The sequence below is a fragment of the Acomys russatus genome, chromosome 30 (assembly GCF_903995435.1).
Source record: "Acomys russatus chromosome 30, mAcoRus1.1, whole genome shotgun sequence".
NCBI lineage: Eukaryota > Metazoa > Chordata > Mammalia > Rodentia > Muridae > Acomys > Acomys russatus.
In genome coordinates, this window is record NC_067166.1 from 26179080 (window position 1) to 26205023 (window position 25944).

At 39.6% G+C, this 25944-nt stretch overlaps 1 protein-coding gene across 7 annotated transcripts in view; it reads right to left on the bottom strand.

Annotated features, from left to right (window-relative positions):
- Ssbp2 (single stranded DNA binding protein 2) overlaps nucleotides 1–25944 on the bottom strand; it is a 249109-nt gene that overhangs the window by 15293 nt on the left and 207872 nt on the right. For 5 of the 7 annotated variants that reach the window (XM_051172515.1, XM_051172513.1, XM_051172519.1 and 2 more), the window contains 7 exons: nucleotides 21633–21724; nucleotides 16662–16710; nucleotides 10302–10337; nucleotides 7357–7411; nucleotides 3792–3862; nucleotides 2051–2129; nucleotides 99–127 (listed from right to left, as the gene is read on the bottom strand). In XM_051172515.1, coding sequence (XP_051028472.1) covers nucleotides 99–127; nucleotides 2051–2129; nucleotides 3792–3862; nucleotides 7357–7411; nucleotides 10302–10337; nucleotides 16662–16710; nucleotides 21633–21724 — 411 coding nt within the window. The remainder of the gene's footprint in view (nucleotides 1–98; nucleotides 128–2050; nucleotides 2130–3791; nucleotides 3863–7356; nucleotides 7412–10301; nucleotides 10338–16661; nucleotides 16711–21632; nucleotides 21725–25944) is intronic. The other 2 variants (XM_051172516.1, XM_051172514.1) reach the window with 1 other exon arrangement.

Sequence of the window (25944 nt, forward strand, 5' to 3'; positions counted from 1 at the left end):
TCATATGTGGATAACAGTATTAATGAAACTCATTTAGCAACCTTAGCATTCCACGTGGAATAAAAAGGAGATGAAAACAGAGAATACACATTACTCACCTTGGAAATACTGTCCATATCTCCTGAGCCTGAAGCAGAACGTGAAAAGATAACTTTCATTAGGTAAGACGGCATTTATAGATGGAAGCTGTTTAAGGTGAGGGAGCCACCTCTGACGGCAAAGAGCTCACCCCCCCCCCCTCAGCTGGGTCCTAACAGCAGGAGCAGAGCCCTGGGCGACTGGTAGGGAGACTATCTGCGTGCCTGGAGCAATTGAACACTCCAATGTTTATGTACTCTATACAGATCTACATGTTATAATGACAACGATGTTGTAAATCTGACAAAATTTAAAATGGACGTTTCTAAGAGTGTTTGACAATGTCCTGAAGCATATTTTATTGCAATATTCAAAAATATTTTCACTAATATTGAAAAATAGATAGCACTCAACATACACAATAGAAACTAAACATATCTTCAAGATACACTACGTTTCAGTTTTGATGCTTGAAAGACATAGGCAATGGATTTATACTAACAATCATCATAACTTTATCACAATAGCAGTTTTATTTTGAACTGTTTTTTAACTGTTTTATTCTCAACAATTAATGTTAGTGTAAAATATTGGAACATTTTAATAACAGAATTTACTTAACAGCAAAATTAATGTGAGGGGTTAGCATGACTCACTTCTGAGTAAAAAGGTACAACACTGTTACACACTAATGCACACATGCTACACCGTTACACGTTCACAGGTACAATGAAGTTCACTACAGGAAGTAATGAGCTAGTTGCCAACGACTGTGGAGCTCTTCTGAAGCTAGATTCTAGTAAGGATTAAAAACCATCTCACGTGACCAAGCACCCTCTTTTTTTGACTAATTCTCCAACTTGACAGATTGAGAGTAATCAAATTCTATACTAGTGCTGCCCAAGAAAACACTCTGAGATGACGGTGTGTTCCTCTGTGGTGTCCACTATGGTAGGCAGTAATTATGTGTGGCTGCTGCGCACTTGTATGTGACAGTGTCCCTGAGGACTTACATGCTAAATTCTCTCCAACTTTAAAGGGCTACACATGACTGTTGGATACCATAATCAGACACTTCATGACAACAATAATAAAATGAACCAAAACTTTAAAATCTAGGAAAAATAAATATGGGTCCTTAAAAGCACAAAAGCCTATCAGTGCATTGCAAATAATTTCTGAGTCACTCAAGTTGATACAGACTTTCAGAGAATCGAGGGATGCATTTCTGACCTTGAGTATGGTGAATGAAAGCCCAGATTAGCTTGCCTAATCTAAGTGACATGCTCTCTTAGAACCCTCAGCAGCACTGTCAGTGTTTAGACCACCTTAGGACTACAAGGTTGGCATTTTTTATACCTTCTACCTATGAATACAGTGTGTTAAGAGACTCAGTCAGTTTTGTTTTCCTTTTCTCTGTGTCTCACCACTGTGAATATTTTGTTTGCCTTACAGAAACTTGGCTCCAGAAGCTAACAAGGCTTTGCTGACTACTGGTGCACCTGAGCTTGGCTTTACCCTGAAGGCCTCATAAAGGAACTACTAGTATCACCAAAACATGGCGACTAATCCTATTTTAAAATGAGGCAAACATTTAAATACAGAGCAAAATTAAGAAATTATGAAAGAGAGCTGGTTTTTCTGATATCATATTCAAGACTGGAGATAAAAACACCTGTGGGGAGGTTTGGGAGCCCTCAGTGTTAGGCAGTGTTGCACATGCTGAGTGGAGCTCCTTTGGCCACAAGACACTTATGCGTTCATGGTCAGTATCAGTACGCATAGGGCAAACTGCACAGAACACATACCACACTCCTGATTTTCAAATGCTCTCCAGTTTTCATAACCCATGCACTGTGGGTCACATCACATTCTGTTGTAAGGGGAAGAGCTTCGCAGACCATAAAACCCATTGTACAGGATTAACATTTTATTGTGAGTTTATGCTGTACCTCTAATGTAAAGGCCTTACCTAAAGAGCCGTTCATGTGATGGGACTCCATTCCTCCTAATCCACCCATGGGGCCATCTGATCCGGGACCCATTGGAAACTGTTGTAAAAAATGAAGAAAGTAACTGTAATCATATGGGAAATTATTTTTAACATTGTTTACAACATTGCAGAGATTGCCTGGATTTGTTTCCAGGTTTAGAGACTTTTCAGTACACTTTTCCAGGCTGTGGATTCTTTAGTTGTCTGCCCCACCTCTCCTATCTCCTCTCCTGGATGCTCAGACACATCCTTCTTTTCCTCCTTCAGATATGCCCAGCTGGAAAGCACGGCCATTGCATGCAGATGCCCACGGCAGTTCTTAAGAAGCTGCTGATGGTACTGGCTTGTTATTTACGTTGAACCATGATGTCAATATCAACTCTTTCTTAGTAGTAAATGTATTGTTGTTTGAGTGGGCACAGGGAATGATTACATCTTATACACTTATCTGCATATTGCTAGCTCTTAGTCAGCTGCGCTATGTCAGCTTAGCGCAGACTGTGTACAGCAGCTCTAGTCACGCCTTTATAGCACCAGGACACGCTGGGGTGCAGCTGTGACGGGAAGTTCAAGTCAGAGCCCTCTCACTGCCTCCAGACCCATCTAGCATGCTTCCACGCCCAGCTGGAAGGCAGGTAATATATAATCCTCTTACGTCTGAACTAAGTACCTATTGAAGTCAGCATTTTCTTTTAGAGGTTCTCAAGTTCAAATCCTATTCTATCGCATATGAATTGCGGTATTGAATATAGTGTGTATAGACGGAGGGGTGATTGTTATGAATCATACTAGCTTTCAGGATCAGGGCAGGTTAAACCAGAAAGGAGGGGGGAAGAGGTAAGAGAAAGGAAGAGAAAGAGGGATAAAAGGAAGGAAGGAAGGCAGGAGCGAGGAAAGAGGACAAGCAGGCGGCTAGGTAGCTTACAGGGGGAAACTACTCAGACAAGCCTGAATGGCACCAACTCTGTGGAAAGGTGGCTGTCTTCTACAAGAGTGAGGATGCAGACTGCAAGGTCACACACCTTCCCTGAAGGGGGACAAGGTTGCTGCTTACGAGGGAGTGTCTAGACAGAACAGACAGGTAGGAAAGATGGCTCGGCTGATAAAGGCACTTGCAACCAAACCTGAAAACCTGAGTTCAGTCCCAGGACTCACACAGGGGATGTAGATCAGCCTACTACAAGTTGTTCTCTTGACTTCCACATGTATGCCAAAGCATGCTTACCAGCAGGAATGTAGACAGACAGACAGACAGACAGACAGACAGACACACACACACACACACACACACACACACAGACACACACACACACAGGAATGAATGCAACGAAATAAAAGCACATGAGCTGATCCTTTAGAAGAGACGTGGAACTGAGTCAGAAGCTGACTGAATGGAGCATCTTTACTGAGCTCTTCACAAGGGCACGGTTAGAGCCGGGAGGAGACGGTAGACCTGTGAGCCCAACAGCCTGCGAATGTGCTACATTCTACTCTGTCCTCTGCCTCTGCAACTACAGAAGGAATTTAACATTTTAAAAGACTCTGACTATAGATATGTAGGTTTTAATTAGTTTAACACAAAGAAGATATTTGCTGGCTATTTTCAATTTTAGCTGCTCTATGTACTTTATATATAAGCATAACATTTATATCTATATTTAAATTTATTTGGAATACTACTACATTATATTCAAAATCATCAAAACGTATTTATATTTACATTAGGTCTGTTAGGCCCGGGAGGTACTGCATTCATTAATGTATACATGTTGTCTCCAGAATTGGTTGAATCTGAAAGAAAAGACAACTTAATTAACACTTACCAAACACATCACAAGATAATATCCAAAGATGAACTTGGCATACATAGAAACTGACAGCTAGATACACTTTCAGAGCCACTACTTATGTCTGGAAACAAATACTTAACAGTCATTTTCTGACCCACAGATTACTGTCCTAAAGTCAGAAATTAGGAACATGGTAAGACGTATAATTATTTCAGTAATTTAGGTCAAACTGATTATTACTTTTAAAAAATCCAAAAAAATTGCAGTATTTATCTTTCATAAAATATGGATGATTTTTAATCCATAAACAATGACATATATATAAATTTTAAAGTTCAAATTCAGTAGCTTTTCAATTTTCAGGATTTTCTTAGATTTCTTATAGAAAAGAAAATTGAATTTTAGGGTAAAACTGGTAGACTATACTGACTTAATTTCAAAAGTGAGATTACAGCAAGAGTAGAAAGAGAAACTATGTTGCTTGACGTAAAAGCCAGATTTCTCTACCATCGTTTTTTTTCTCTTTTCAGAGACAGTCTTGTTTTATGGCTGTGGCTGGCCTGGAACTCTCTTGGTAGTCCAGGATGGCCTTGAATTCACAGCAATCCTCCTGTCTCGGTCCCCCAAGTACTGGCTTTCAGATGTGACTCACCACACTCGGATTTCAACAACTCTTTGTTAACCTTCCAGTCCTTTTATTGAGACAATTGCGATGTATTCTCCATAAACTCACGCACTTCTAACATTTACACGCCATGCCTACAAGCTAACTCTAATTAAATCTCCACATATATTTTTTGAGGTAAAACCCAGAAGGAAAGCCAATTACTTTACACCGAAGAAGCATTAGTTATGAAACACTATTTTCTTACAATTAAGTTTACTTAGCTGTATTACACTAGATCTTTATTTTGAGAATGATGGAACGTTTGAAAAATATGTTTTGCATTGATTCAAGAGAGAGAGGGTGAAATAATATGCCTTTTCATAGTAGTGACCATAGAGAGATCTAACTACTTCTCCTTTTGTGACTTACTTATTAGACATTAATTGGCTTGTGATTTCAGTGTGCAGCACTAGAGTAAATATGATATTCTTCATTGGTCACTTATTAACAGTGACATACGAGTCCCAGTACTAGATTTTACTGCTGAGGCAGGGTCACACTATGCGCATCTGGCTGTCCCAGGACTCACCATGCAGACCAGGCTAGCTTCGAATTCACAGGGATCCACTCTGCCTCCCACGTGCTGGGATTAAAGGCATGGGCCAGTACACTCGCCTAGATATTACTTCTAAAGCGAAATACATCGAAGTACTGAATAAGCCAGAACACACCCCCCCGCCAGGAGACCTCTTTTTTGAGTCACAACCTATTCTGGTGGCGAGAACTTTTTCATGTGCTTATCTATGAAGTACTTCTGTCATGTATCCTTGCTGTTACCAGCCTTGCTCATCTTATCATCCGTTCCCACCTACTGAAATGCTAGTTACTAGGCAGCCAAGGCCCATTTCAGATGCTTTCTATCTCTTTCTTTCTTTCCTTCGTTCCTTTCTTTCTTAAAAATGCTAATTCTTTTTAAATGCTACTTCTTTCCTTTTTTTTAAAAAAAAAGAAACTTTATGTGGTTTTTTTGTTTGTTTGATTTTTGTAATGTGTTGAATGTTCTATTTGCATGTACAGATGCACGCCAGAAGAGGGCATCAGACCCCTTCACAGAGTTACCATGGGTTTGCTAAGAATTGAACTCAGGACGTCTGGAAGAGCAGTCAGTGTTCTTAACCGCTGTGCCATCTCACCAGCTACTCAAATGCGATTTCTAATTTGAGTTTCCCCCTGAGGCTTCTGAGTGCCTATGTGCTCCCCAACCAATGCAGCGTAGTTTGCGTCAGTCACTTAGCGTGTGTGCCTCAGACAAGAAATTAGATGTATTGCATTTAGTCTGTCTAAAAAGTTCTGTCATATTTCAGAAAATTTTGGATTTCTTAAATATATGAAAACTTTAAAGGGACTTTATCTTTACTTGTGGTGAAAGGAGAAATGAGCTACCAAAATTAAATATGCAAGAGAGGAATTTATCATTTTTAAGACGAATTGAAAATATAATTTCATCCAAAAGAGAGAAAATCATCAAGAGTAATGAGAATGTTTTTTTAGGAAACGCCTGCTTCCTTTTGACCTGTGGAAAAGCTGTCTTGTGAGCTGAGGATGCCGGTTCACTATTAAAGGACAGCCAGCCCTGAAGAAGCACGCAGGCAAGGCCGGCAAGACAGGGCGGCGTGAAGCCAGGCTCCAGGCAGCAGTGACACAACGCACGCTGCCTGCATAGAGTGCACATTAACTCCACAATATGAGAAGGAAACGCAGGAGCGGTGATCGGTTCATAGAAATCTGTCTTGGATGGATTCTGCTTCATTTTCAATGTGAACAGTTTGAAGATAGAGATGATGACATATATATGGGTAGAGAGAAACCAGTAAATTTAAGGCAACATTTTATATTGCCAAATTTGGTCTTAAATAAAAAAATACAAAACAAAAAATTATTTACTGGTATTATTAACAATAATGACTTTTAAACTACTGCATATCTGAGAGTTAAATCTAAATATTTAAGAACATTTGACTTACAGTGAACTATACTAAAATATTTTTAATTATAAACATTTCTCATCTGTTTTATTACCAGGAAACACTGAAAGCCCTAACTTATTTTGAAATTTAATAATTTCAGTAACATTGGGGTAGGAACAAAAATAGTTTAACACTGAGAACAGTATGTGAGCCCTTGTACAGAAGCCTTGGATTATATCTCCAATAATTTATAGTATTAGGATTATAGAGTCAACTCTTAAGAACAATCTAATAGCTCTTGATACATGGTATATAATTTACTAGATCTTTGACAGTTTAAATTCTAATTACCAGTCTCCAAGTGGGCTTAATACTCTGTTCTAAATTCTCAATGGAAAAAAAAGGGCTAATACTACTTGAAAGTGCTACATTAAATTATTATGGATATACTGAAGAACTTTATTTTAGAAGATTAAAAAATCTTTCACCACTATTTAGTAAACTTGTTAACTAATAAATTCCAACAGATATGTAGGAACAACACTGTAAACCCGTCCATCCTCAGTAAGATGAGATATGTGAGTGAGGTCAGTTTGCTCTTCAGTCTTTTGATATTTTACTCCTGGGCACTTTTTTCTGGGCTGCGGGCTATGGATTCCTTTCAGTTTTAAGTGACTTTTAGGGAAATTAAGTTACTGGGCAAGTCATACAAATCAACACATTGCTCATACTGACTAAATCGGTTATCCACACGGGAGGACTGAAGCTGTTGAGGAACCAGGCTTCTTCCTGCTGCTGCCCCTACTGTCTTTAATCATGCTGAGACAATACAAATCCCTAAGTTTATCTAAAAAACAATGTCCACACTCTGTGGTTTTATCTTGGAGTCTATGTCCATGTTTCTAGTTTGAGTTACAATACCTGCTGGACTAGGCATGATGGGTGTTCCTGGTGGCCCACCACCTCCTGGAGGACCCTAAAGAAGCACACAAAAATTCAGTAAAACTGAAGCACCGCATTCAACAACACAAGGAAAAGCAGGAAAAGGTTATACTTATCTTGATAATAATCTAATTTTAAAATACAAAGCAAATATATTTCTTCTGTAATTTATTTCCTTTGATGCACAATCATCTCAATATTATGCAAAACATCATTTAGCTTAACTATGTTGAGACTGTTTTGACAAGTTTCCAAAAACAATGAGCCTGCAACACTGGTTTATTATTCATGACTTAATCACATCACCTATAACGAGGTTAAGGAGAAATCACTTAATAGGGCCTTTACAAATTAACACAATAGGAATAATTCATGTGCACTTTAATTGTTTGCTGTAATTTTCTTACATTTCATGTCACTGGGTTTTACTAAAACTACAAAGACATGCACATAGAGTATCTAAAAGACACCCATGTGGAGATCCGTATTACCAGCCCGCTAACGCCGTCTGCTCTCTGTCAGCCTCAGCTGCAACTGGACACATCAGCTATCACTTCAGTGGGAAATGAGACGTGATCCTCACTAAAGCTGCAGGCTACGGAGGCCACTGCTCCACAAACAACTGCACAAGGCACCGGGCACATCTGCAGTTAATTCTCACAGCTAAATGCAGAATCTAGGCATGAGTTTAGAAGATTTCAAAAGCCCTATGCATAATGATAAAATTAACTCTCATGAGACTTAAATTTTTACTTTATTCTGAGTATATACATACAGCTTACCAGTTCCCACTAATAAAAAATTTATCAGGCTTAGTGAATGACTTTAAGAAAGAGAGCTTTATCCTAATTTATTTTCTTTTTGATGTTGCTGTTGTCTCATGCAAACGGTGTCAAAAGTCAGACTCTAGGCTGGAACAGCTTAGAGAGACATGAACCCTGAGACCCCAGCCAGAGCGGCGTGTGCTCTTAACTATGGCACTAGACACAGCCAGAGCGGCGTGTGCTCTTCACTATGGTAATAGACACAGCCAGAGCGGCGTGTGCTCTTCACTATGGTAATAGACACAGCCAGAGCGGCGTGTGCTCTACACTGTGGTAATAGACACAGCCAGAGCGGCGTGTGCTCTTCACTATGATAATAGACACAGCCAGAGCGGCGTGTGCTCTTCACTATGGTAATAGACACAGCCAGAGCGGCGTGTGCTCTTCACTATGATAATAGACACAGCCAGAGCGGCGTGTGCTCTTCACTATGGTAATAGACACAGCCAGAGCGGCGTGTGCTCTTCACTGTGGTAATAGACACAGCCAGAGCGGCGTGTGCTCTTCACTATGGTAATAGACACAGCCAGAGCGGCGTGTGCTCTACACTATGGTAATAGACACAGCCAGAGCGGCGTGTGCTCTACACTATGGTAATAGACACAGCCAGAGCGGCGTGTGCTCTACACTATGGTAATAGACACAGCCAGAGCGGCGTGTGCTCTTCACTATGGTAATAGACACAGCCAGAGCGGCGTGTGCTCTTCACTATGGTAATAGACACAGCCAGAGCGGCGTGTGCTCTTCACTATGGTAATAGACACAGCCAGAGCGGCGTGTGCTCTTCACTATGGTAATAGACACAGCCAGAGCAGCGTGTGCTCTTCACTGTGGTAATAGACACAGCCAGAGCGGCGTGTGCTCTTCACTATGGTAATAGACACAGCCAGAGCGGCGTGTGCTCTTCACTGTGGTAATAGACACAGCCAGAGCGGCGTGTGCTCTACACTATGGTAATAGACACAGCCAGAGCGGCGTGTGCTCTTCACTATGATAATAGACACAGCCAGAGCGGCGTGTGCTCTTCACTATGGTAATAGACACAGCCAGAGCGGCGTGTGCTCTTCACTATGGTAATAGACACAGCCAGAGCGGCGTGTGCTCTTCACTATGGTAATAGACACAGCCAGAGCGGCGTGTGCTCTTCACTATGGTAATAGACACAGCCAGAGCGGCGTGTGCTCTTCACTATGGTAATAGACACAGCCAGAGCGGCGTGTGCTCTACACTATGGTAATAGACACAGCCAGAGCGGCGTGTGCTCTACACTATGGTAATAGACACAGCCAGAGCGGCGTGTGCTCTTCACTGTGGCAATAGAATAGTACTTCCACGGGGGTTAAAATGCTCATTGGTTTCTTCTTGTGTACTCCTATTTACTGCACTCTAGTTGTCCACAACCTCTGAAAATTACTTTAGGAAGGGGTTCCTATTTCACCATTTTATCTTTGCTTCTTGGTTATCCCTTATGGAGGTCTATGGATGTAACAAGGACCACAATAGGGGTGACGGCCAAAGGGTCATTTATGACTTTAAAAGACGTGGTCCAATACCTGCTAAGTCAGCTTCAAGTTTACATGAATTACTGAGAAAAGTTACATGTATTTGATAGTAAAAAGGAAACTATTTTTTTTTTTAATTTCTAAGAATAGAAAAAAAAAAAAAACTAAAAGATCCTTCCAAATTAATACTTTATTCTGCAGATTGATCCGCTCTGTGGTTGGGATAAAGTTTTATGTTTTCTTAGGCTTTATGTGTGGCGAGTGGGTGCGCACGTTATTCTTGTGAAGAACTGCGAATTCAAGCGTGTCATTGTATAACTGGGAACGGCCCTCCTCATGATTGGCTAGAGCGTTGCAATACCCTGCAGAAACATATGCCAGAGCGAGGCAGAGCGCTCCAAGGCGATTCCAGCCAGACTGATAACTGTTTCACTAATGAACGTCAACATATGTATCGAGGTTGGCAGATGAAGCAACTCAAGATGTTCACTTCTTGGTCAATACACAGGGGCTCTTCTTAACAGCTGGGCAACAACTTCATTGCTCAGATAAAATGTAACATCGACTCTTAGGAGCAAACAAACCCACATGTACTTACTACATAATTCCCAGGGGACGCCGAGGAGTATGGTATCTAGAACGGGAGCAGGACAGAAACAACAAGCGTTTTTGATTCATGTGACCACATGAAATGAAATGAACTCACTTCTCTCTCATCAAGTTTAAATTTATCACAAAGTATAAGATAACATCAAGAAACGTATATCTGTGTAAGTGCCAAAACAGTCAAGCAATGTTGTATTTCAATATCACGCTAATATTGAAATCACAAGAAAATGTAGATTTCAGTAGAGAGGAATTCAAAATTACAGCTTCAAATTATATTGGCTTAGTTCAGTTGTATCCACTGTATAGTACTAATGAGATAGTCTATAAATAGAAAGATATAGACTTGTACAGCTAAAACCAGGAAACCAAGAAATTTCACATTAGTATTTTATGCAGATAAAACGTCTAGTCAATGTAAAATTTAAAAAGTTTATTACTACTTTCACTCAGTACATATCAAGTCTCACATTCCTCATTTTATTAGTATTAAAATAATACAATAAATTCAAAGGGATTTGCTGACTGTGATGTCTAAGGCCTGATAATTTGTGAAGATAAGATCCAAACAACAAGAGTCCATTTTCTGGGCATGGGAAGGTTTTAATCCACAATTCTCTGATGACATGAGTGAATAATTAAAAATGTACTCTAGAGTAAACCCCTAGGTTTGGGTGTACTAGGAAAAGGTAAACATTTTCTTTTTCAACAAGCCCACTAGCTCATTGGCATGATAAAGTCCATGACAGCAATCTGTCTCCCTGGAATGCGAGAGTCAAAGCCAGAATAAGACCTTCTGAGTGGTGAAATGCTGTGGTTCCTGTACTCTGAATGGCCCCCGAACCTGTCACAACAACACAGTAACACGGAATCATAGATAAGGAAGTACATAAACCACAATTTTCCCTTTAAAATACTTGATTTGGGGGGTACTGTTTAGTATTAGGCTATTTGAAAAGGCTCTCTCCTCACTGTTTGGTGTCCTTGTTTTCTATAGGTACAAACCACACATCCCCAGAGCTCTGGTGTGTCTCTGGGGGTTGAGCCCAACAGACTGCAGCTACTGTGGGGCTCAGTCACTAGTTGCGGAAGGGAGTCCATCTCCTGAGCACCAGGGTCTCTCAGGGCATCAGGAAATGCATGGTTCTGGTTTCTTGTGCCATTTTCTGTTCACGATCTACCACCCAGCCTCTTTAAATACATTTCTTTAAGCACTCTCATTGCCTCTTTGGCGTGCTATCAGTTCCTAGAATGATCCATCTCCCTAGTCTTTGGCGCCTGGTCAGTGTTCTCCTACTCTGATGTTGTCTACAATCTTTCTTACAAACCTGCAGGATGCACTGGAACCATCTTTTACCTCTTTGTTACTCACAGAATACTGCAGTCATGACATCAATATGTCTCTATGTCTCTTTCTGGAAGTTAGAACTTTTGTACTGGAATCTGGACAGTTTCCTTTTCTGACATCTTTCTTGTTGCTCATGCTTACAAAACTTAGCCTGTATTCCTGTCAGATTATTTTTCATTACATGTCTGTAATGTTTTCTTAGTCACTTATTTCTTTGTTAGTTTCTAACTAAATTACCTCTGCATTCCCCTATGCACTGCAGTTTATTAATGTCTCATATATCCTAAATTCATTTTTCTAAAGCCCAGGAAACTGGCTCTTGTTTTTTTGATCATCTGCTAGCTACCTTCTGTTTTACAACAGACATTTCCTGGAGGAAGGCACAAAGCAAAGATGGTAAGATCACAAACACAGTCACACTCTGCACATCTAACTGTTCTGTCCTAACACTTTCACATCTCCCGGTTCAGCCTTTGCAGACGTCTTGGCGAGTGAGAGATGTGCACACATATCTAGTCAATTCTAGAAGGAAGGAAAATCCTTGGGCTGTGGTCTTACCCCACTGTTTTGGTATAAATATTGCTATTTGTCAGATTTCAAGTTACCATAGTGGTTCAACACACAGCTATTAAATATCTGAGCGAAAAACAAATTCTGAAGTTTGGACTCATGTTTTCCTCTTGTGGGCTAGCCTCAGAGCTATTGTGCCATCCTGAGTAGACGCTTTGTCTTGCCATCGTCAGCATGCCGCTGTTTACAGACTTACACTTGTATCTCTTACCCTAGAGAACAGCACCCTCTGTTAGTCTCCACGCTCAGCCTTGCCTTCCAAGTCCTCACCACCCCGTCACAGGTGAGACAGAACCATTGTTGCTAAATACTTTAAAATTTGTCATCTCATCTAGCCAGCCAACTTATTTCCATCGTTGTCTAGACGAGCTCTTCTATTTTAGCTTATATATACTATTTCGGCATTATGTTCTTCAGTTTTCTGATTATAATTCAGCATTTGGGCAACCGCCCCTGGCATGGCATATAACTGAACCTGCACTCTTGAATCTTGCCAGCAGGGTGTGACAGCACGGTGTTAAAGCCAAACGTTATAGCAAGAGACAGAAATACTACGTGCGTGTAGCGGGTGTGTTTGTGAGCTGGCAATCTGGGATACATAGAAAGAAGGCACAGCAGGAGGAAAGATGAGGAACTTAACTGAAGAATGGAAAATAAATGATAGACTGCACAGTATATTCAGGGAATTTTAAGAACTTTTAAAAAAAAATGGCTGCTACACTGTAGGACTTATGGGTTGTGTATTAAAGCCCATAAAGCCACACAATTGGACGAGGAATGAATGCATGCTCTAGGAAGTAAGAGGGCTTGTGAACATGTTCAAATGCTAGGTTCTAGTCATGTAACTCTACAGGGACCAGACAAAGTGAATTCAAGTAGATTCCTGCAAAATTTCAAACACAGGAAAGGGAGTTGTGGGTAATGCCGACCACAACAGGCAGCGGTGGAAAACTGAGAATCACAAATTATTTGAAAGGACTCAGTGACAAATGGTGTCAAAACTCCAGTCCCAGAGGCTGCAAGGCCTCCTCTGAGCTCCACGGGCTCCTACACATATGTGCTGCTTCTTACATACAGCCAGGCCCACGGAGGCTCATGCTCAACTGGAAGCTGTAATGACACACAGCCTTCGTGTCATCTGAAGGAACAGGGGCCAGGGGTAAAAAGGGCACATGTTTTGAACTCTTGGAACCTAAATCATATTTGAGTCATGATATTTAGAAGGAAGAACCTTACGGACTGGGGAGGGGGCCGGAGGAGTAATGAAAAAAGGTCGGTGGATAGATATGATGGATGAACAAACACATGAGAACAGACATTTTCACTTAATATATGTTAATAACTATCATGGAAAAAAACAAGAGTTTTCAGAACAAACATGCCTCTGTTTTAGTAAAAAGTCAGCTAATAAAGAGAGAAGGAAAGAGAAAGTTTAAAAATATCCATTTGGTGACCAACATGGAGGGGGGGGATGGGGAGGAGGTGCACGTATCAGATAAAAATAATCAACAGGTGCCAAAAATGGCGGCTAAGGAGAAGGAAGAAACAGAATATTTACCACAATTTCAAATATAGTTCTACATGGATATTTATAGAGGAAAAACAGTAATTTTAGTGTAATTGACATTATGCAAGCAAGAGCTTGTCCAAACAATGCAACCTAACACAACCAATGACAAGACAGATCCACCAGGAACCCCTGCAGTGGTGCCCTGAGGGAAAAACTGTCCCTCCTGCCACATGCCGGCAGGCGTCAGACAAAACCAAGTTATGGGACATTCTCAGCTGGTCTGCCATCAGCACAACTGCAAGCTAGCAGAGACAAACATGAGCTGGGGAAGCTGTTCCAGATGAAAAGCCCCAGACGTATGCCCAGTGAGTGGCACAAAATACATTATTTAGACAACTGGAAAAATTCAAGCAAGGTGTGTAGATTAGAAAACAGCACTAATCGGGGTTAGTGATGTGATTCCAAGCACTGTGTTATAGTTATAAAGGATGATATCATGTTTCTAGGAGATATACTGAAAGTTTCAGGAAACTTAACAGAACTGAAAGAGAGGAACTCCTACGGCCAGTATGGTAAAGCACTAGCACAGGGGGCCTGGAGTAGGGTGCACAGGAATCCTCTATACCCTCTGCCAGGCCGTCTGTATACTTAAAATTACTTCAAAATAACAGGAGAAAGGTTAATTATATTAAAAAAAAAAAACATTAAAAAAAAACCCCAAAGCCTACTTTACTCTGTTTCTCTTAGGAGGCAGACACTGATCAGCTGATAGGCACTTGTCTTAGTTAATAGGTACAGAAGTCCAAGGCACTTGGAATTCAAAATAATACAGGCGAGTCATCACTACAGAAGAATCAACTGTGTCTTGGGAAGAGAACGCCCTCTAAGTCCTTTTATTCTGTTTCATAGAAGCCCCTCCTTTGTAGAAAGCCACCCACTGTCTGCAGTGCCTTCCTTTTTCTGTTCATTGCCTTTCAGAGGAATGTTTTTCCTCCTTGTCGGTATGCTCGGGGTGATGGCTTCCTTCTCATTCTGGGGAAACCCCACACATCTGCTTTCCTGATGTTCACTCTGTGAGTTGGGGCAGATGTTTCTGTACGTGGCTCACAGCAGCAGAGAGGACCACCTCCAATGTTTACTACCCACGATTGCGCTGGCCAGATGCCCATTCTAGACAGACCGCGAGCAGTTCAGTGTGCACGGTCCCACTCTGGTTCCTATTATTTCTCGGGGTCGAAGATGATTCAGCGCCACTGATCTGACTACTACATTCTTCACCCACACTGCTCGGATGAACCCTGAGGAGATGGGCCCTCACATCCGAATTTATCAGAATGTGGAATCACTTGTCATCTCCACCTCTACTAAATACACCTTGCTTGGACAATCACTACCGGGGGTACAACACAGCTATTTCTCTATCCCCTCCCACATGCCATCCACTCCCTCAGTGGCTCAGGTATGCATCAAAGGTGCTGGTGCACACGGTGCCACGGTTCTCTGCTTGCAGTGGATGGCTGTGTGGACTAAGCTTAAGGTGAATATGGGCTTCATTTTTCCCGTCAAAACTGGAGGTAACAGGGGCTCCTTCTAGACTGTGCTATTAGGAAGACTGAGATTTCAGTTACCTAGGAAAAAACCAAGAATGGCATTTTTCTGCATTTAATGAGTATTTTAACACGACAAAAAGAAATGTACTTGGGGCTGCATGTTAGATGCCATTTCAAAGTGAAATCCTGGATAAACCAGCTAACAAAGAATAGTAAGCAATGAAAAGGGAAAGTCTCCTAAAGCACAGAGGTAACCGAAAACCCAGGGAAGGAAGTTATTCGCATTACAATACGATCTGGCAAAGTAATATTTTAGAGGGACTTGTTGAATAGTTCACTGAAGGCCCAAGCGGAAACAGCATCTTTCTCTTTACCCGAACTAATTAGTAAATGTCGTGACTACTAAAACCAAAAGAAAATAAGATTATACAAAATTAATATTTTATCTAAAATATGAATGATTTCGATTTCACTGGCTGGGAGGAAACTGGCTCTGATGATTTTTTTTACATGCCTTGCACTATTTTTCATTTCTTGAAGTTTTGAATTATCGTAAATATTAGCTTTGCTTCAGACTTATTTAGCATTCAGCCTACTGCCAGTTGTACCTGTGTACAAGCAGCAAAACGCACGCCGTCTCGGATAGTGCTCATAGACTTCATACATGTAGCGCAGGCTGCTTGGCTGTCACTCTGCCCTTCACTCGGGCGTCTGTGTACAGTGTACACACCAGGCTACTGCCTAAAGCAGGTTTCTCTCACATACTGAAAGGGTTATGCTTTCAAAGATGAAGAAAACCCACTCCAGGATTATAATGCTAAAACCATTCAGTTAAAAACCCGGCAGACCAATTTTCAACCTGTGCAAATATTTCTGAAATCTAATGAAGAGAAAAAAATTCATTAAACCACTGCCACACAAATGTAAGGAAAACTCCCAGGATGTCAGACATGTAGATGTGCAGGAAGGGCAATTTAGCTAAGAGGCACCTGGTAGGTATTACAAATACAACACACAGCATAGTAACTCAGGTGCCTCTAATTGAGACTCATCTTATCTGGCAACTTAATGACCTAGTATAGCTGTTATAGATGATTAAACCTTGTGATTAGCATAGATTGCTATACAGACTATTGTATTACACTCACTACTTCTATCTTTACATTTGACATAGAACACATTTTTACATAATGAAATTTAAAAATTGGATAATTTCAAAAATTAGATACATTTTTCCTGAAAGGAATGTAAACAAAATTACTTTTGAGCAACTTCTTTCAAATCTTAACACAGTGGACTGTTAAGCTTTCAAAAGCAATAGTCTTCTCACTGTTAAATGTTAAAAGTGCAATATATATATATATATATACTCACTGAATTGGCATTTGTTGGGTTTGGCCAAGGTCTACCACCACCTGGACCCCTACAAAATGATATGACAGATTAAACTTCAACCTCTGCCTCAGTGGTTCCACAGTAACTAAAGAGCAAAACAGAAAACTATTATGTGTGTAAAATTCGGTTGCCACGCACGGTTCTAACCAAGCACTAAAATCACGTTTTAGTTGTCTAATGTTTTTTCCTTGAATATAAAAATATTACTTCATAAAACAGTTTCATGTATAGCTAGTTTGATGTTATTTATTTTTATAAACAAAATTAGAAACACCTATAGCAGTGTATATATATACACACTCCTAAATAGTTTTACTGGTTTTAGAGTAAAAGGAATCAGCTACAGATAAAGAGAATCCAAGACATCAGTATAAACCACCTGTAAAATACCTACATAAATGATACTCTTAAATTACAAGTAAGCCCTATGTGAACTTGCCTCCTTCAAATTATCGTAAGACATAGTATATATCAAGTGTATATTCTAGCGCTGTGATGACCTAGTTACTGCTGGGTAGCACTGAGTCTGGTATTAGTCTCATTGCCTGTACCATTGTTGTACAAAGCTGCCACTGGGTTACTAAGCCACCAGTACTGTCATCTGCTGGAAAAGAATGTAGCCTCTAAGTGGGCATGCTCTATACTACAGTTCTGTAAATTTATTATTATAATCCATTATATACTATACAATATAAATCTGATTATAACTTTATAAATATGTTGCTTTAAAAATTCATATTTTTGTAGCTTTGGTTGAAGACAGTAGAGAATGTGTTGAAATGAAAGGAGATAATCTATGCCAGTATATTACTTCATTTTAGAATTCAGGAGACTGTTCTATTTCATGCCTTACAAACAAAATAATTCCCAGTTAAATAAATCAAATTCACACACTTGGGCTGTGGTGTTAAGTGCACTTGAATAAATATTGTTTTATGAAAACAATATTGCTTTCTACTTTCCTTCTTTTATCAGGGCTTTTGAAAATTCTCTTTCTACTCACTAAGGCAGTGGAATGTTCTAATTTTCAAAAGTCCCTTGAGTCTAGGAGTCTGAAATGTAAAGTAATAAACATGAAGTGAAGACACTGTCCAAGCTACCTGCTGTACTGGCAGTGTTTGCTTGGAATCCTTACAGCTATCAGGTTAAGTTTGGTGTTCCCTAGGTAAGCAGCGGGAGAGGGCAAGACTCCGCCCCGGGTGAGGTTGATGACAAGGACGACAAAGGTGTAGCCATTTTATGACTGAACACTTTTGAAAGATGATTCACATATAGGACTCGGTGTTCCACTGGACATGCAATGATGCCAAGGCAGGACGTATGTTGATCAAGTGAAACCTTTGAGTAGGAAGATTAGCAGCATAGTTTGTCTGATGCTAAACATAATACAGAGAAGAAACTGGGAAATAGTTGTCTTGAAATGACCTAGAAAATATTTAAATCACAGAAAAGTTTCAATTCTATGATGACATAGAGTTAATATCATAACTTTGAATAAGATCAATTAAGAATATAGATATCATGGCTCGGCTGAGCCTCCTGATCTGAGCTCCGTCCCCAGCACCCACATGGGGAACAAGAGAATAGGTCCCTAAATGTTCTTCTTTGACCTAAACACATAAGCTGTGGCATGCACATCCCTGACACAAAGTCAATGCATTAAAATTTTTTACAACCTGTATGAATAAGATATGTAAAATATTTCACTTGTAATCTGCCTTATATTAAATTAGGAGCTAAATTAATTAAATAGCATAAATTTTCTTAAAAACAAAAAGAAATTGCTGGGTGCAATGGCTCACACCTTAATTACAGCACTTGGAAAGCAAAGGCAAGACAGCCAGGGCTACATAGAAAACCCCTGTCTCAAAAAAACAAAAATAAAACAAACAAGAAAACAACATAAATTCAATGTTAATTTTATTATATGGAACTTCATTTCAATTGTTTATACTAATCAATTCCCAAATTCTGTATTTTCTATTAAGCTTCATTTTAATACTATAGGAAATAACATATAAGCTCATAACACACTAAAAAAGTTCCACAAAAAGTACTGAATCAGACGCCTGGTGGTTTTAGAGACAACTAGGTAAGCTCAGTAATCTCCACTTCATTTGAAGCCACTAGGATCACCAAGAAGCTGGCCTGACAAGTGTTTCACAAAATTAATGTGTGTGAAAATGACGCAGATGGGCTCTGTTTGAAAGCAAAGAGAAGGAAATGAGAAAGGTATATGGATTCGTGGTGTCTGTTTTGATGGACCACAGGGAACCATGACTACCAAGAAGAGAATTCTCTTCCAAATCCACTCGCTGAAGTAACCCCACTCAAGAGTCCTGTCGGGAGAACTTTGGCTCTTTGCCTTGCTCTGTGAAGGCGGGGTTACAAGGCCACAAGGCCACAAGTCCACAAGGCCACAAGGCTACAAGGCCACAAGGCTACAAGGCTGAAGAAGCTATGCTATAGTTAAGGCCTGATGGCGGAGGCCTGTCCAGCTCCTCAATCAGAAGAGCTCTCCTACTGATGCTCTCTTTCAAAGGGATCTGTAATACATTTGCAAATATTTACATTGTGGCCATACTTTGTACGTTTTACTTTAAGCCACTTACTGTTGAGTGTTTACTTGTAAATGCACGATACCACTGTGGAAATGTTGAAAACCTACTTTGAACGGTAGTGAACACCGTGCAGAACACACAAGTGTCAACTCCCACCACTGTCAATCTTTTTTTTCCAGGTGGCCAATTTTTATTTTAAAAACTTTCATCAATGAAGTTAACAAAATTTTTGTCGTGAAAGCTACAGTGGCTGGTTAGAATATAACATTTAATTACTGGCGTGGCTAGGGCTGGCTTTTTAAAAATTTCTTTACACACCTTTCAGTTGGGCAAACAGCTTAAAGTGGAGCTTAAGGGAGCACCATGTCTTATCTTCCAGTTTTTAAGTATCATAACGGAGTTTTCCTTCTCTTTTTTCTTTTAAAATAGCATGAAGAAAGCTACAGACGCCATTCAAAAACTGAAGAGGTGCCACATGTTTGTTTTAAAGATTACAAATAATGTGAATTTTAATTCAGTTTACTTTACAATTGTAATGAGGACATGGTGTGTTTCTCGCGGTTAGGCCACCTCCGACTTGGTGGGGACAACAGCAATGCAATGACTACCCTCACTAACTAGAACTTCATTAGTTGGGAAGTTTCCGAGCCAGAGAAAAATATTTATTATGCCTAAATAAATATGTATTTTTTCATTGTCCCTGAAAGGACCTAAATTTACAAAAAAAAATGAAAAAAAAAAAGATAGAAAACTTCAAAATAAAGGGAACACAACAAAAATGGGAACAAGCTTGTAAGACTTCATACTCTTTGTCAATAGTAAAATCTTATATAAGAGAAATTATTTCAAACTATCAAGACTACTTAAGGTACCCAAATAATACCTCCCCCCAAATGCTAATAAGAATTTCAGCCATATTTCTAGTCTTTACAGTCTAAGGAATTAAGAGTATTCACATGTGAATTCTGCAGCACATACATGAAAAGAAACTAGATTTTTAAAAGTAATTTTGGAGTCTTTCAAGTCATATGGAAATGAAGTTTACTTGCACTAGTAAATCCAGGCTTATGTCAAGTTGGCCACACAGCTAAGTATAAGACAGAGCACCACACCAAACGGTATTAGATCTGTTCTCAGCACTTGGGACAGCCTGGTTGATCAAAATATTCAAAATTTAGTAAAATATATTGACTTTTAAAGTGAGAGTCTAAATTAAGTTTCATATATTTCTCTTCCCTTCTGGTAAGAGCTCTAGCTTTTGACAGCGCAAAATATCATCCGCCCTTCTGTAGCAACCACTAATAAAAGGGTAAGCCTTTGAGGAATTCAAGGAGAGCCAGACCTCATGTCTATCCATTTTTATTTCAAAAGTAAGAGATGTTATAGGAAAATTTGACCTACTTTCCTCCCTGTGCTGTTAGTTTTGAGTCTGGCTGGTGTCTACTTATTAACCTATTTTCAGTTTTAGTAAAAACTGCATCCTATGAAAATGGTTTCAGAAGCTTAAACAACCCTGAACACATCAAAAGAGCTGATTTCACAGCGTGTCTTCATGCCATGGATGATAGCAGAGCTGTGTCATTTAATATGTAAGGAGCTAAAGCCAGGCAGATGGGAAGTAAAGCTGAGGAGAGCCTGCATGGAGCACTCCTTCAGGCTACATCACATCAGCGGCCCTCTGGTGAATTCATAAAAGTCATTAACAAGATCTGGTGTACACGGGCCTTCGGGGGGAAGGCTGGAGAATGCAAAAGAAATAAACAATGCCTTAGTGACTTGCATTGCAACAGAAAGAAACTACTCTTTTGGGACTGGAAAGGACATTCCAGTAAAACAAGCATCTTCAGTTTACTCCCCACCGAGATACATCTTGAGTTTTCGAAGACAATCTTTTTGAATGCTTCTCTACTACAGAGGACATCACCACAGAGAAATCTTTCGTGTGGAAAGTAGCACCAATGACACAAATGTAGACATACATTTATGAGACTCACTAACTGTACTGTCTGCGAACGCAAAAAATTGTTAACACGGATAAAGACTCTCAACTAGTAACCTCTGTAGAAGTTAATACATGGCTCTGCTGTCTGCATCTCTTTATTCCTAGTGCTATATAGATTCTATATGAATCGATACATTATTATTGAAAAGCAACAGGCTGAAAGTTGTGATCTATGATACCTAAAGTGCAAAAAAAAAAAAAAGTTGCATAAGAAGAAGAAAAACATGATAGTAAGTCATGAAAATGAAGCAAAAATTACACTCATGTTTAGTTCATTTTCATACAGTAAGGACACTGAGGTACTTAGAGTGTTTGACAAATTTGTGGGATTCCAGAAGACAGACTACAGACTACTTCACTAAACAGAGTAAGAAGCGTTTGGCTTACATGTTCATTCCGGGCATTCCGGGGCCACCTAAAGCATTCAGTGGGGGTCTCATTGCTCCTCCATAGCTCTGTAATGATAACCAAGGGTCAGACTACCACAAAACAAAAAAACAAAACCAAAGAGAAGGGGGGAAAGAAAGGAGAGCAGGTTAATGACTTCCCTACATAACTCCTGACTGGATAAGGCCTGCGTAACTCATTCTCTGAAGGGTCCACTCATGTATTTTTACTTCTATTTTAATACAACTGCTATGGTCCACATGCCATTTAAAAACTCTATGAATATGGAAAATCATTGGATCATGTTAAATGATCAAATTTATTACATTTTGAATATCTCTAATCATTACCTAATATCTGTACATTACTTTTTCAAATAAACATTTCATAAGCTCAAAATTCTGTTTTTAGATAAAATTTTAATTCAGCAGGTCAGAAACTATTAGGTAAGAACAATTTCATGAAGTCTGAAAAGAAATACAACAGGTAAACCCAACCCAAGAACGCTGAATATAAGTGTCTAGTCACAGAGTAAGACATCCAACATGGAAATGCAATACTTAGGAATCCCCAAACTATGTGAGAACTAAAGCAGACTGAAAATATGCATGTACGAATGTGACCCAGTAAACCTCAGGCAACACCTACTGTGTGCATTAAAGGAGATGAAAGGCAGTTTAGTGCTTTTATGTGCATAACACATTAGCTTACTTTAGTTGGCAATAAGGGTCAAATGCTACTTTTCTGAATATCATGTCAGCACATTTTACAGTCAATGACTTTCACGTTTTGGTCTTCTGATGCTCAGCTTCCTCTCATGCATGTTCTATGGCAGTTATGTTGCTGACTTCTTTGGCTTTGCTCACTGTTTAAATGTCATTTTTCCTCAAGTTTTAGCTACAGTATTATTTTCCATAAAGATATAGTCATAGGTAATCTTGTCTGCTACAAACTGTTCAAACATGGCTTAATACATTAGGACTGACAATATTTTATCATGTCCCACTAAGTTCCTAAACTGTGCTGAGCTCCACAGTGGTAGATTCTGCCTGGCTGCTCCCTCATGCTGCACACAGATGTACAATGTCATCTGCTTGTGGCTAAGTGCTTTATGTTTACTCTTCCTTTAGTCCTTTGCATCACCTACCACATAACAATCCATGCTAGAAATGTCCAGAAGTTCCTTCTTAAAACTTCCTACTTGGTCAACTGCCAGAGAGCTCTACTTCCTAGTGCAAAGGTGACTGCATTATCCTAATTGGTTTCTCATCCAATTTATTTCGTTTACTTCCTCAAGCAATTTTTTTCTTAATCACAGTATTGCCCATGTTACTTAAAAGTTATGATGACCAGATGACCCATCAAGCAAGCCTAAGCTCCTCGCTATGTCCTTACAAGGTCACTCACAGCCCAGCCCCAGCCTATGCTTTCTGTCTTTTCTCCTGAATTTTCCAACTTCTCCCAGTTTTACTTCTAGCCTACTGGATTTTTCCAAATTAGAGAGGCTACACTTTCATAATCACGTTAGTTCATTCTGCAGGAACACTTTGGAGGAGGTGTTAAGAGGACAAGGAAATGAATCAATGAGAGAGGTCTGTTAACTCCAGACAGAATGTCATACTTGATAAATGAAATCACCCAGCCACCTGCTACTCTCACTGTTTATTTGCTCTCACTTTAAGGAAGCATTATTTATACTTGGGTTTGTAAGCAACACAGGGATTGTTTCTAGCTAGTCTTCCGTAAAGGGCAGCTAATTGTGTTCATCTTCGGGTCAAGTGTGGTGATAGTAGGGAGTATTAGCCAATGTCCTGGAACTGAAAAGTCATATGGTAAAGTAAGGCAGAGATGCTTCATGAAGAAGTCTGGCCACCCTTTATTTGTGAGTTTTAGAAAACTCAATATTCACTGGAGCTCTGGGCAGAGAGATACATCATTTGCACCTGTCCTGCCATAGCAGTATGCCTTATGGCCTTTTGGCCTCTACAACAGCCCGCCTTTGTGAGCCAGGGTCTCCCTCCATAGTCCAGTTGGCCTTGGGCTTGAGATGCTCCTGCCTCAGCCTCCCGAGTTCAGGAATTACAGTTGTGTACCACAGTAGCTACTCTACTATATGGGCTACTGCTTCTCTTAACCTTATTGTTTTTTATTTGTATGGCAATAATATTAACTTCCTTGTAGACATTTTATAAAGAGATGTATAAATTGGTGAATTAAAACATGGCACTTGCTACTTATTAATTGTAGCTGTTAATTCTTTTTCATGGATGTTAATAAAACATTACTGAACCCCTTTCCCTTCACTCCCCATGTATCCTCAGCTCTAAAGGATCACATCTGTCTTCATGTGACAACTCGCTAAATAATTACATAAGCAGCACATACTGTTTTCTAGGCATTTGGTATTAGATAACAGCCTTTCTAAGCGCAGCTGTATTTCCTCCCTGACAGTATGCACCTTAAAAACAGAGATCCCATTGCATTAATATTTTTATACTCAACACTCAAGTAAGATGTCTGATACATAGTAGGCCTTCAATAAATGAGCTAATTAAACTGAGTTGTTACAGGAAGCAAAGGACTATACAATAGATGATTTACAGATATACATTGTTTCATTTTGTGATTAATATTCTAAATCACAAAGAAGTCAGGGATAAAAGAAGGAACAAGAGGCTCTCCAAGTGGCTCAGCAAAGGCGGGATGGGGTGAGCTCACTTAGAAGCAGGCATTTTACAGCTGATGTCAACTGCACTACTCAGTCTGCTCTACTCTCCTTTCCAGTCCAATGATCCTCACAGAATGGCGTTAAGACTTGGTCTACTTGGGAACTTTGAAATGTCTTTCCTTGATTAGGCCGTTTGGTTATTAGGAGTTTTACGCTATAGGAAGAGGAACTCTAGAGTTGAGCCTGTTTGCAGGGCATCAGGTACTCTCTGTATGCGAGCTATACGTTCTCAGTTCACATGTGTGCACCTCGGCCATTTGGTTTTTAAATGTTCTTTGTATGTAGCTTATTTACCCTTCAAAATTCTAGAGAACATTGAATTAGCTGTGTAATTTAAGTGACTTTTTTACTTAATCCCATAGAGTGTGCTGATTTTAAGGACACAGGTTAGCTACCAGACTTTCACAGAAAAGAAAGCAGAAAATTATTTCAAATACAGTAGAAGATTTTTTTCTGATGAAATAAATAATCTTTTTTTTTTTTTAATTGAAAAGTATACTGATATCAATTTAACAATCACTTGCTGTTGCCGTCCTTAGAACCAGACAGATCTGGGGTAAGTGTTACGTCTTCACCCACACACCACACACTAAGCACACATGGTCACTGTGCTCCGTGTACGCTGGCTTAGCTCCCAGCACTCAAGAACCCTTATGCTAAGTCTATTTCTTTGTTTCAGACTTGCTGCTCTCAGAAATGACTATCTCACTTCATTTCACATATCTTAAGGTGAAAAACCAGACAAGTGCTAAATTAGTGAAAACATGAGGGGGACTGGTACAGGCTTTTAATCTAGGTACACTGAGGAAAGGCAGGAGGATTTCTGTGAGTTCAAGGTCAGCCTGGGCTACAGAATGAGTTCCAGGCCAGCCAGAGCTACACATTGAGACGTTGTATCATACAAAATAAATGGACATATGTTTGTCTATGCTGAAAGTTGCAAACACCATTCCACAGCCTGTTTCCACAAAGAAACAGGGCAGTTTGCTCTGAGGTAGCAGCTACATGGTGAAATGTCTGTGGTAGGAACTACTTTTCATCATCTTTCAGGAAATGATGCACATTTTGCCTGACAGGTTTGTATGTAGTGACTATGTCATGAGATTCCTGCCGTTCTAAATGATTTTACCTCAACTTTCTCTCTTATCCCATTCATGAGCATGGCTCTTGCTTTCATTTAAGTGCGTGGTATTAATAATTAATTTTCTTTAATCCTGTTTTGTGTGGTATAACTTGGTATTCCTAGTACCTGAGGTAAATTTATACCAAGGTACTTGATTTCCTCCATGTTAATAGAAATATAAAAAGATACTGCTAATTCAAATAGCAAAAAACAAACTACGATACGATTTTGCAAAGGAAGTATTTCTAATATAATAAACTGACTAAAAGTCATCAGGAAGAGAATACTAGCCAGAGCTACGTTTTTATTATCTTTTTTAATTTTTTTTATATATACAACTATTTATAATATAAAGCGTAGACGCTAGTGTACTTTTTATTGCACATTTTAAAGTGATTTCTGTGTGTCCAATGCCATGAGCCCCAAGGTCTGTCTCTGTCAATACTTCAACGAATGTGCTG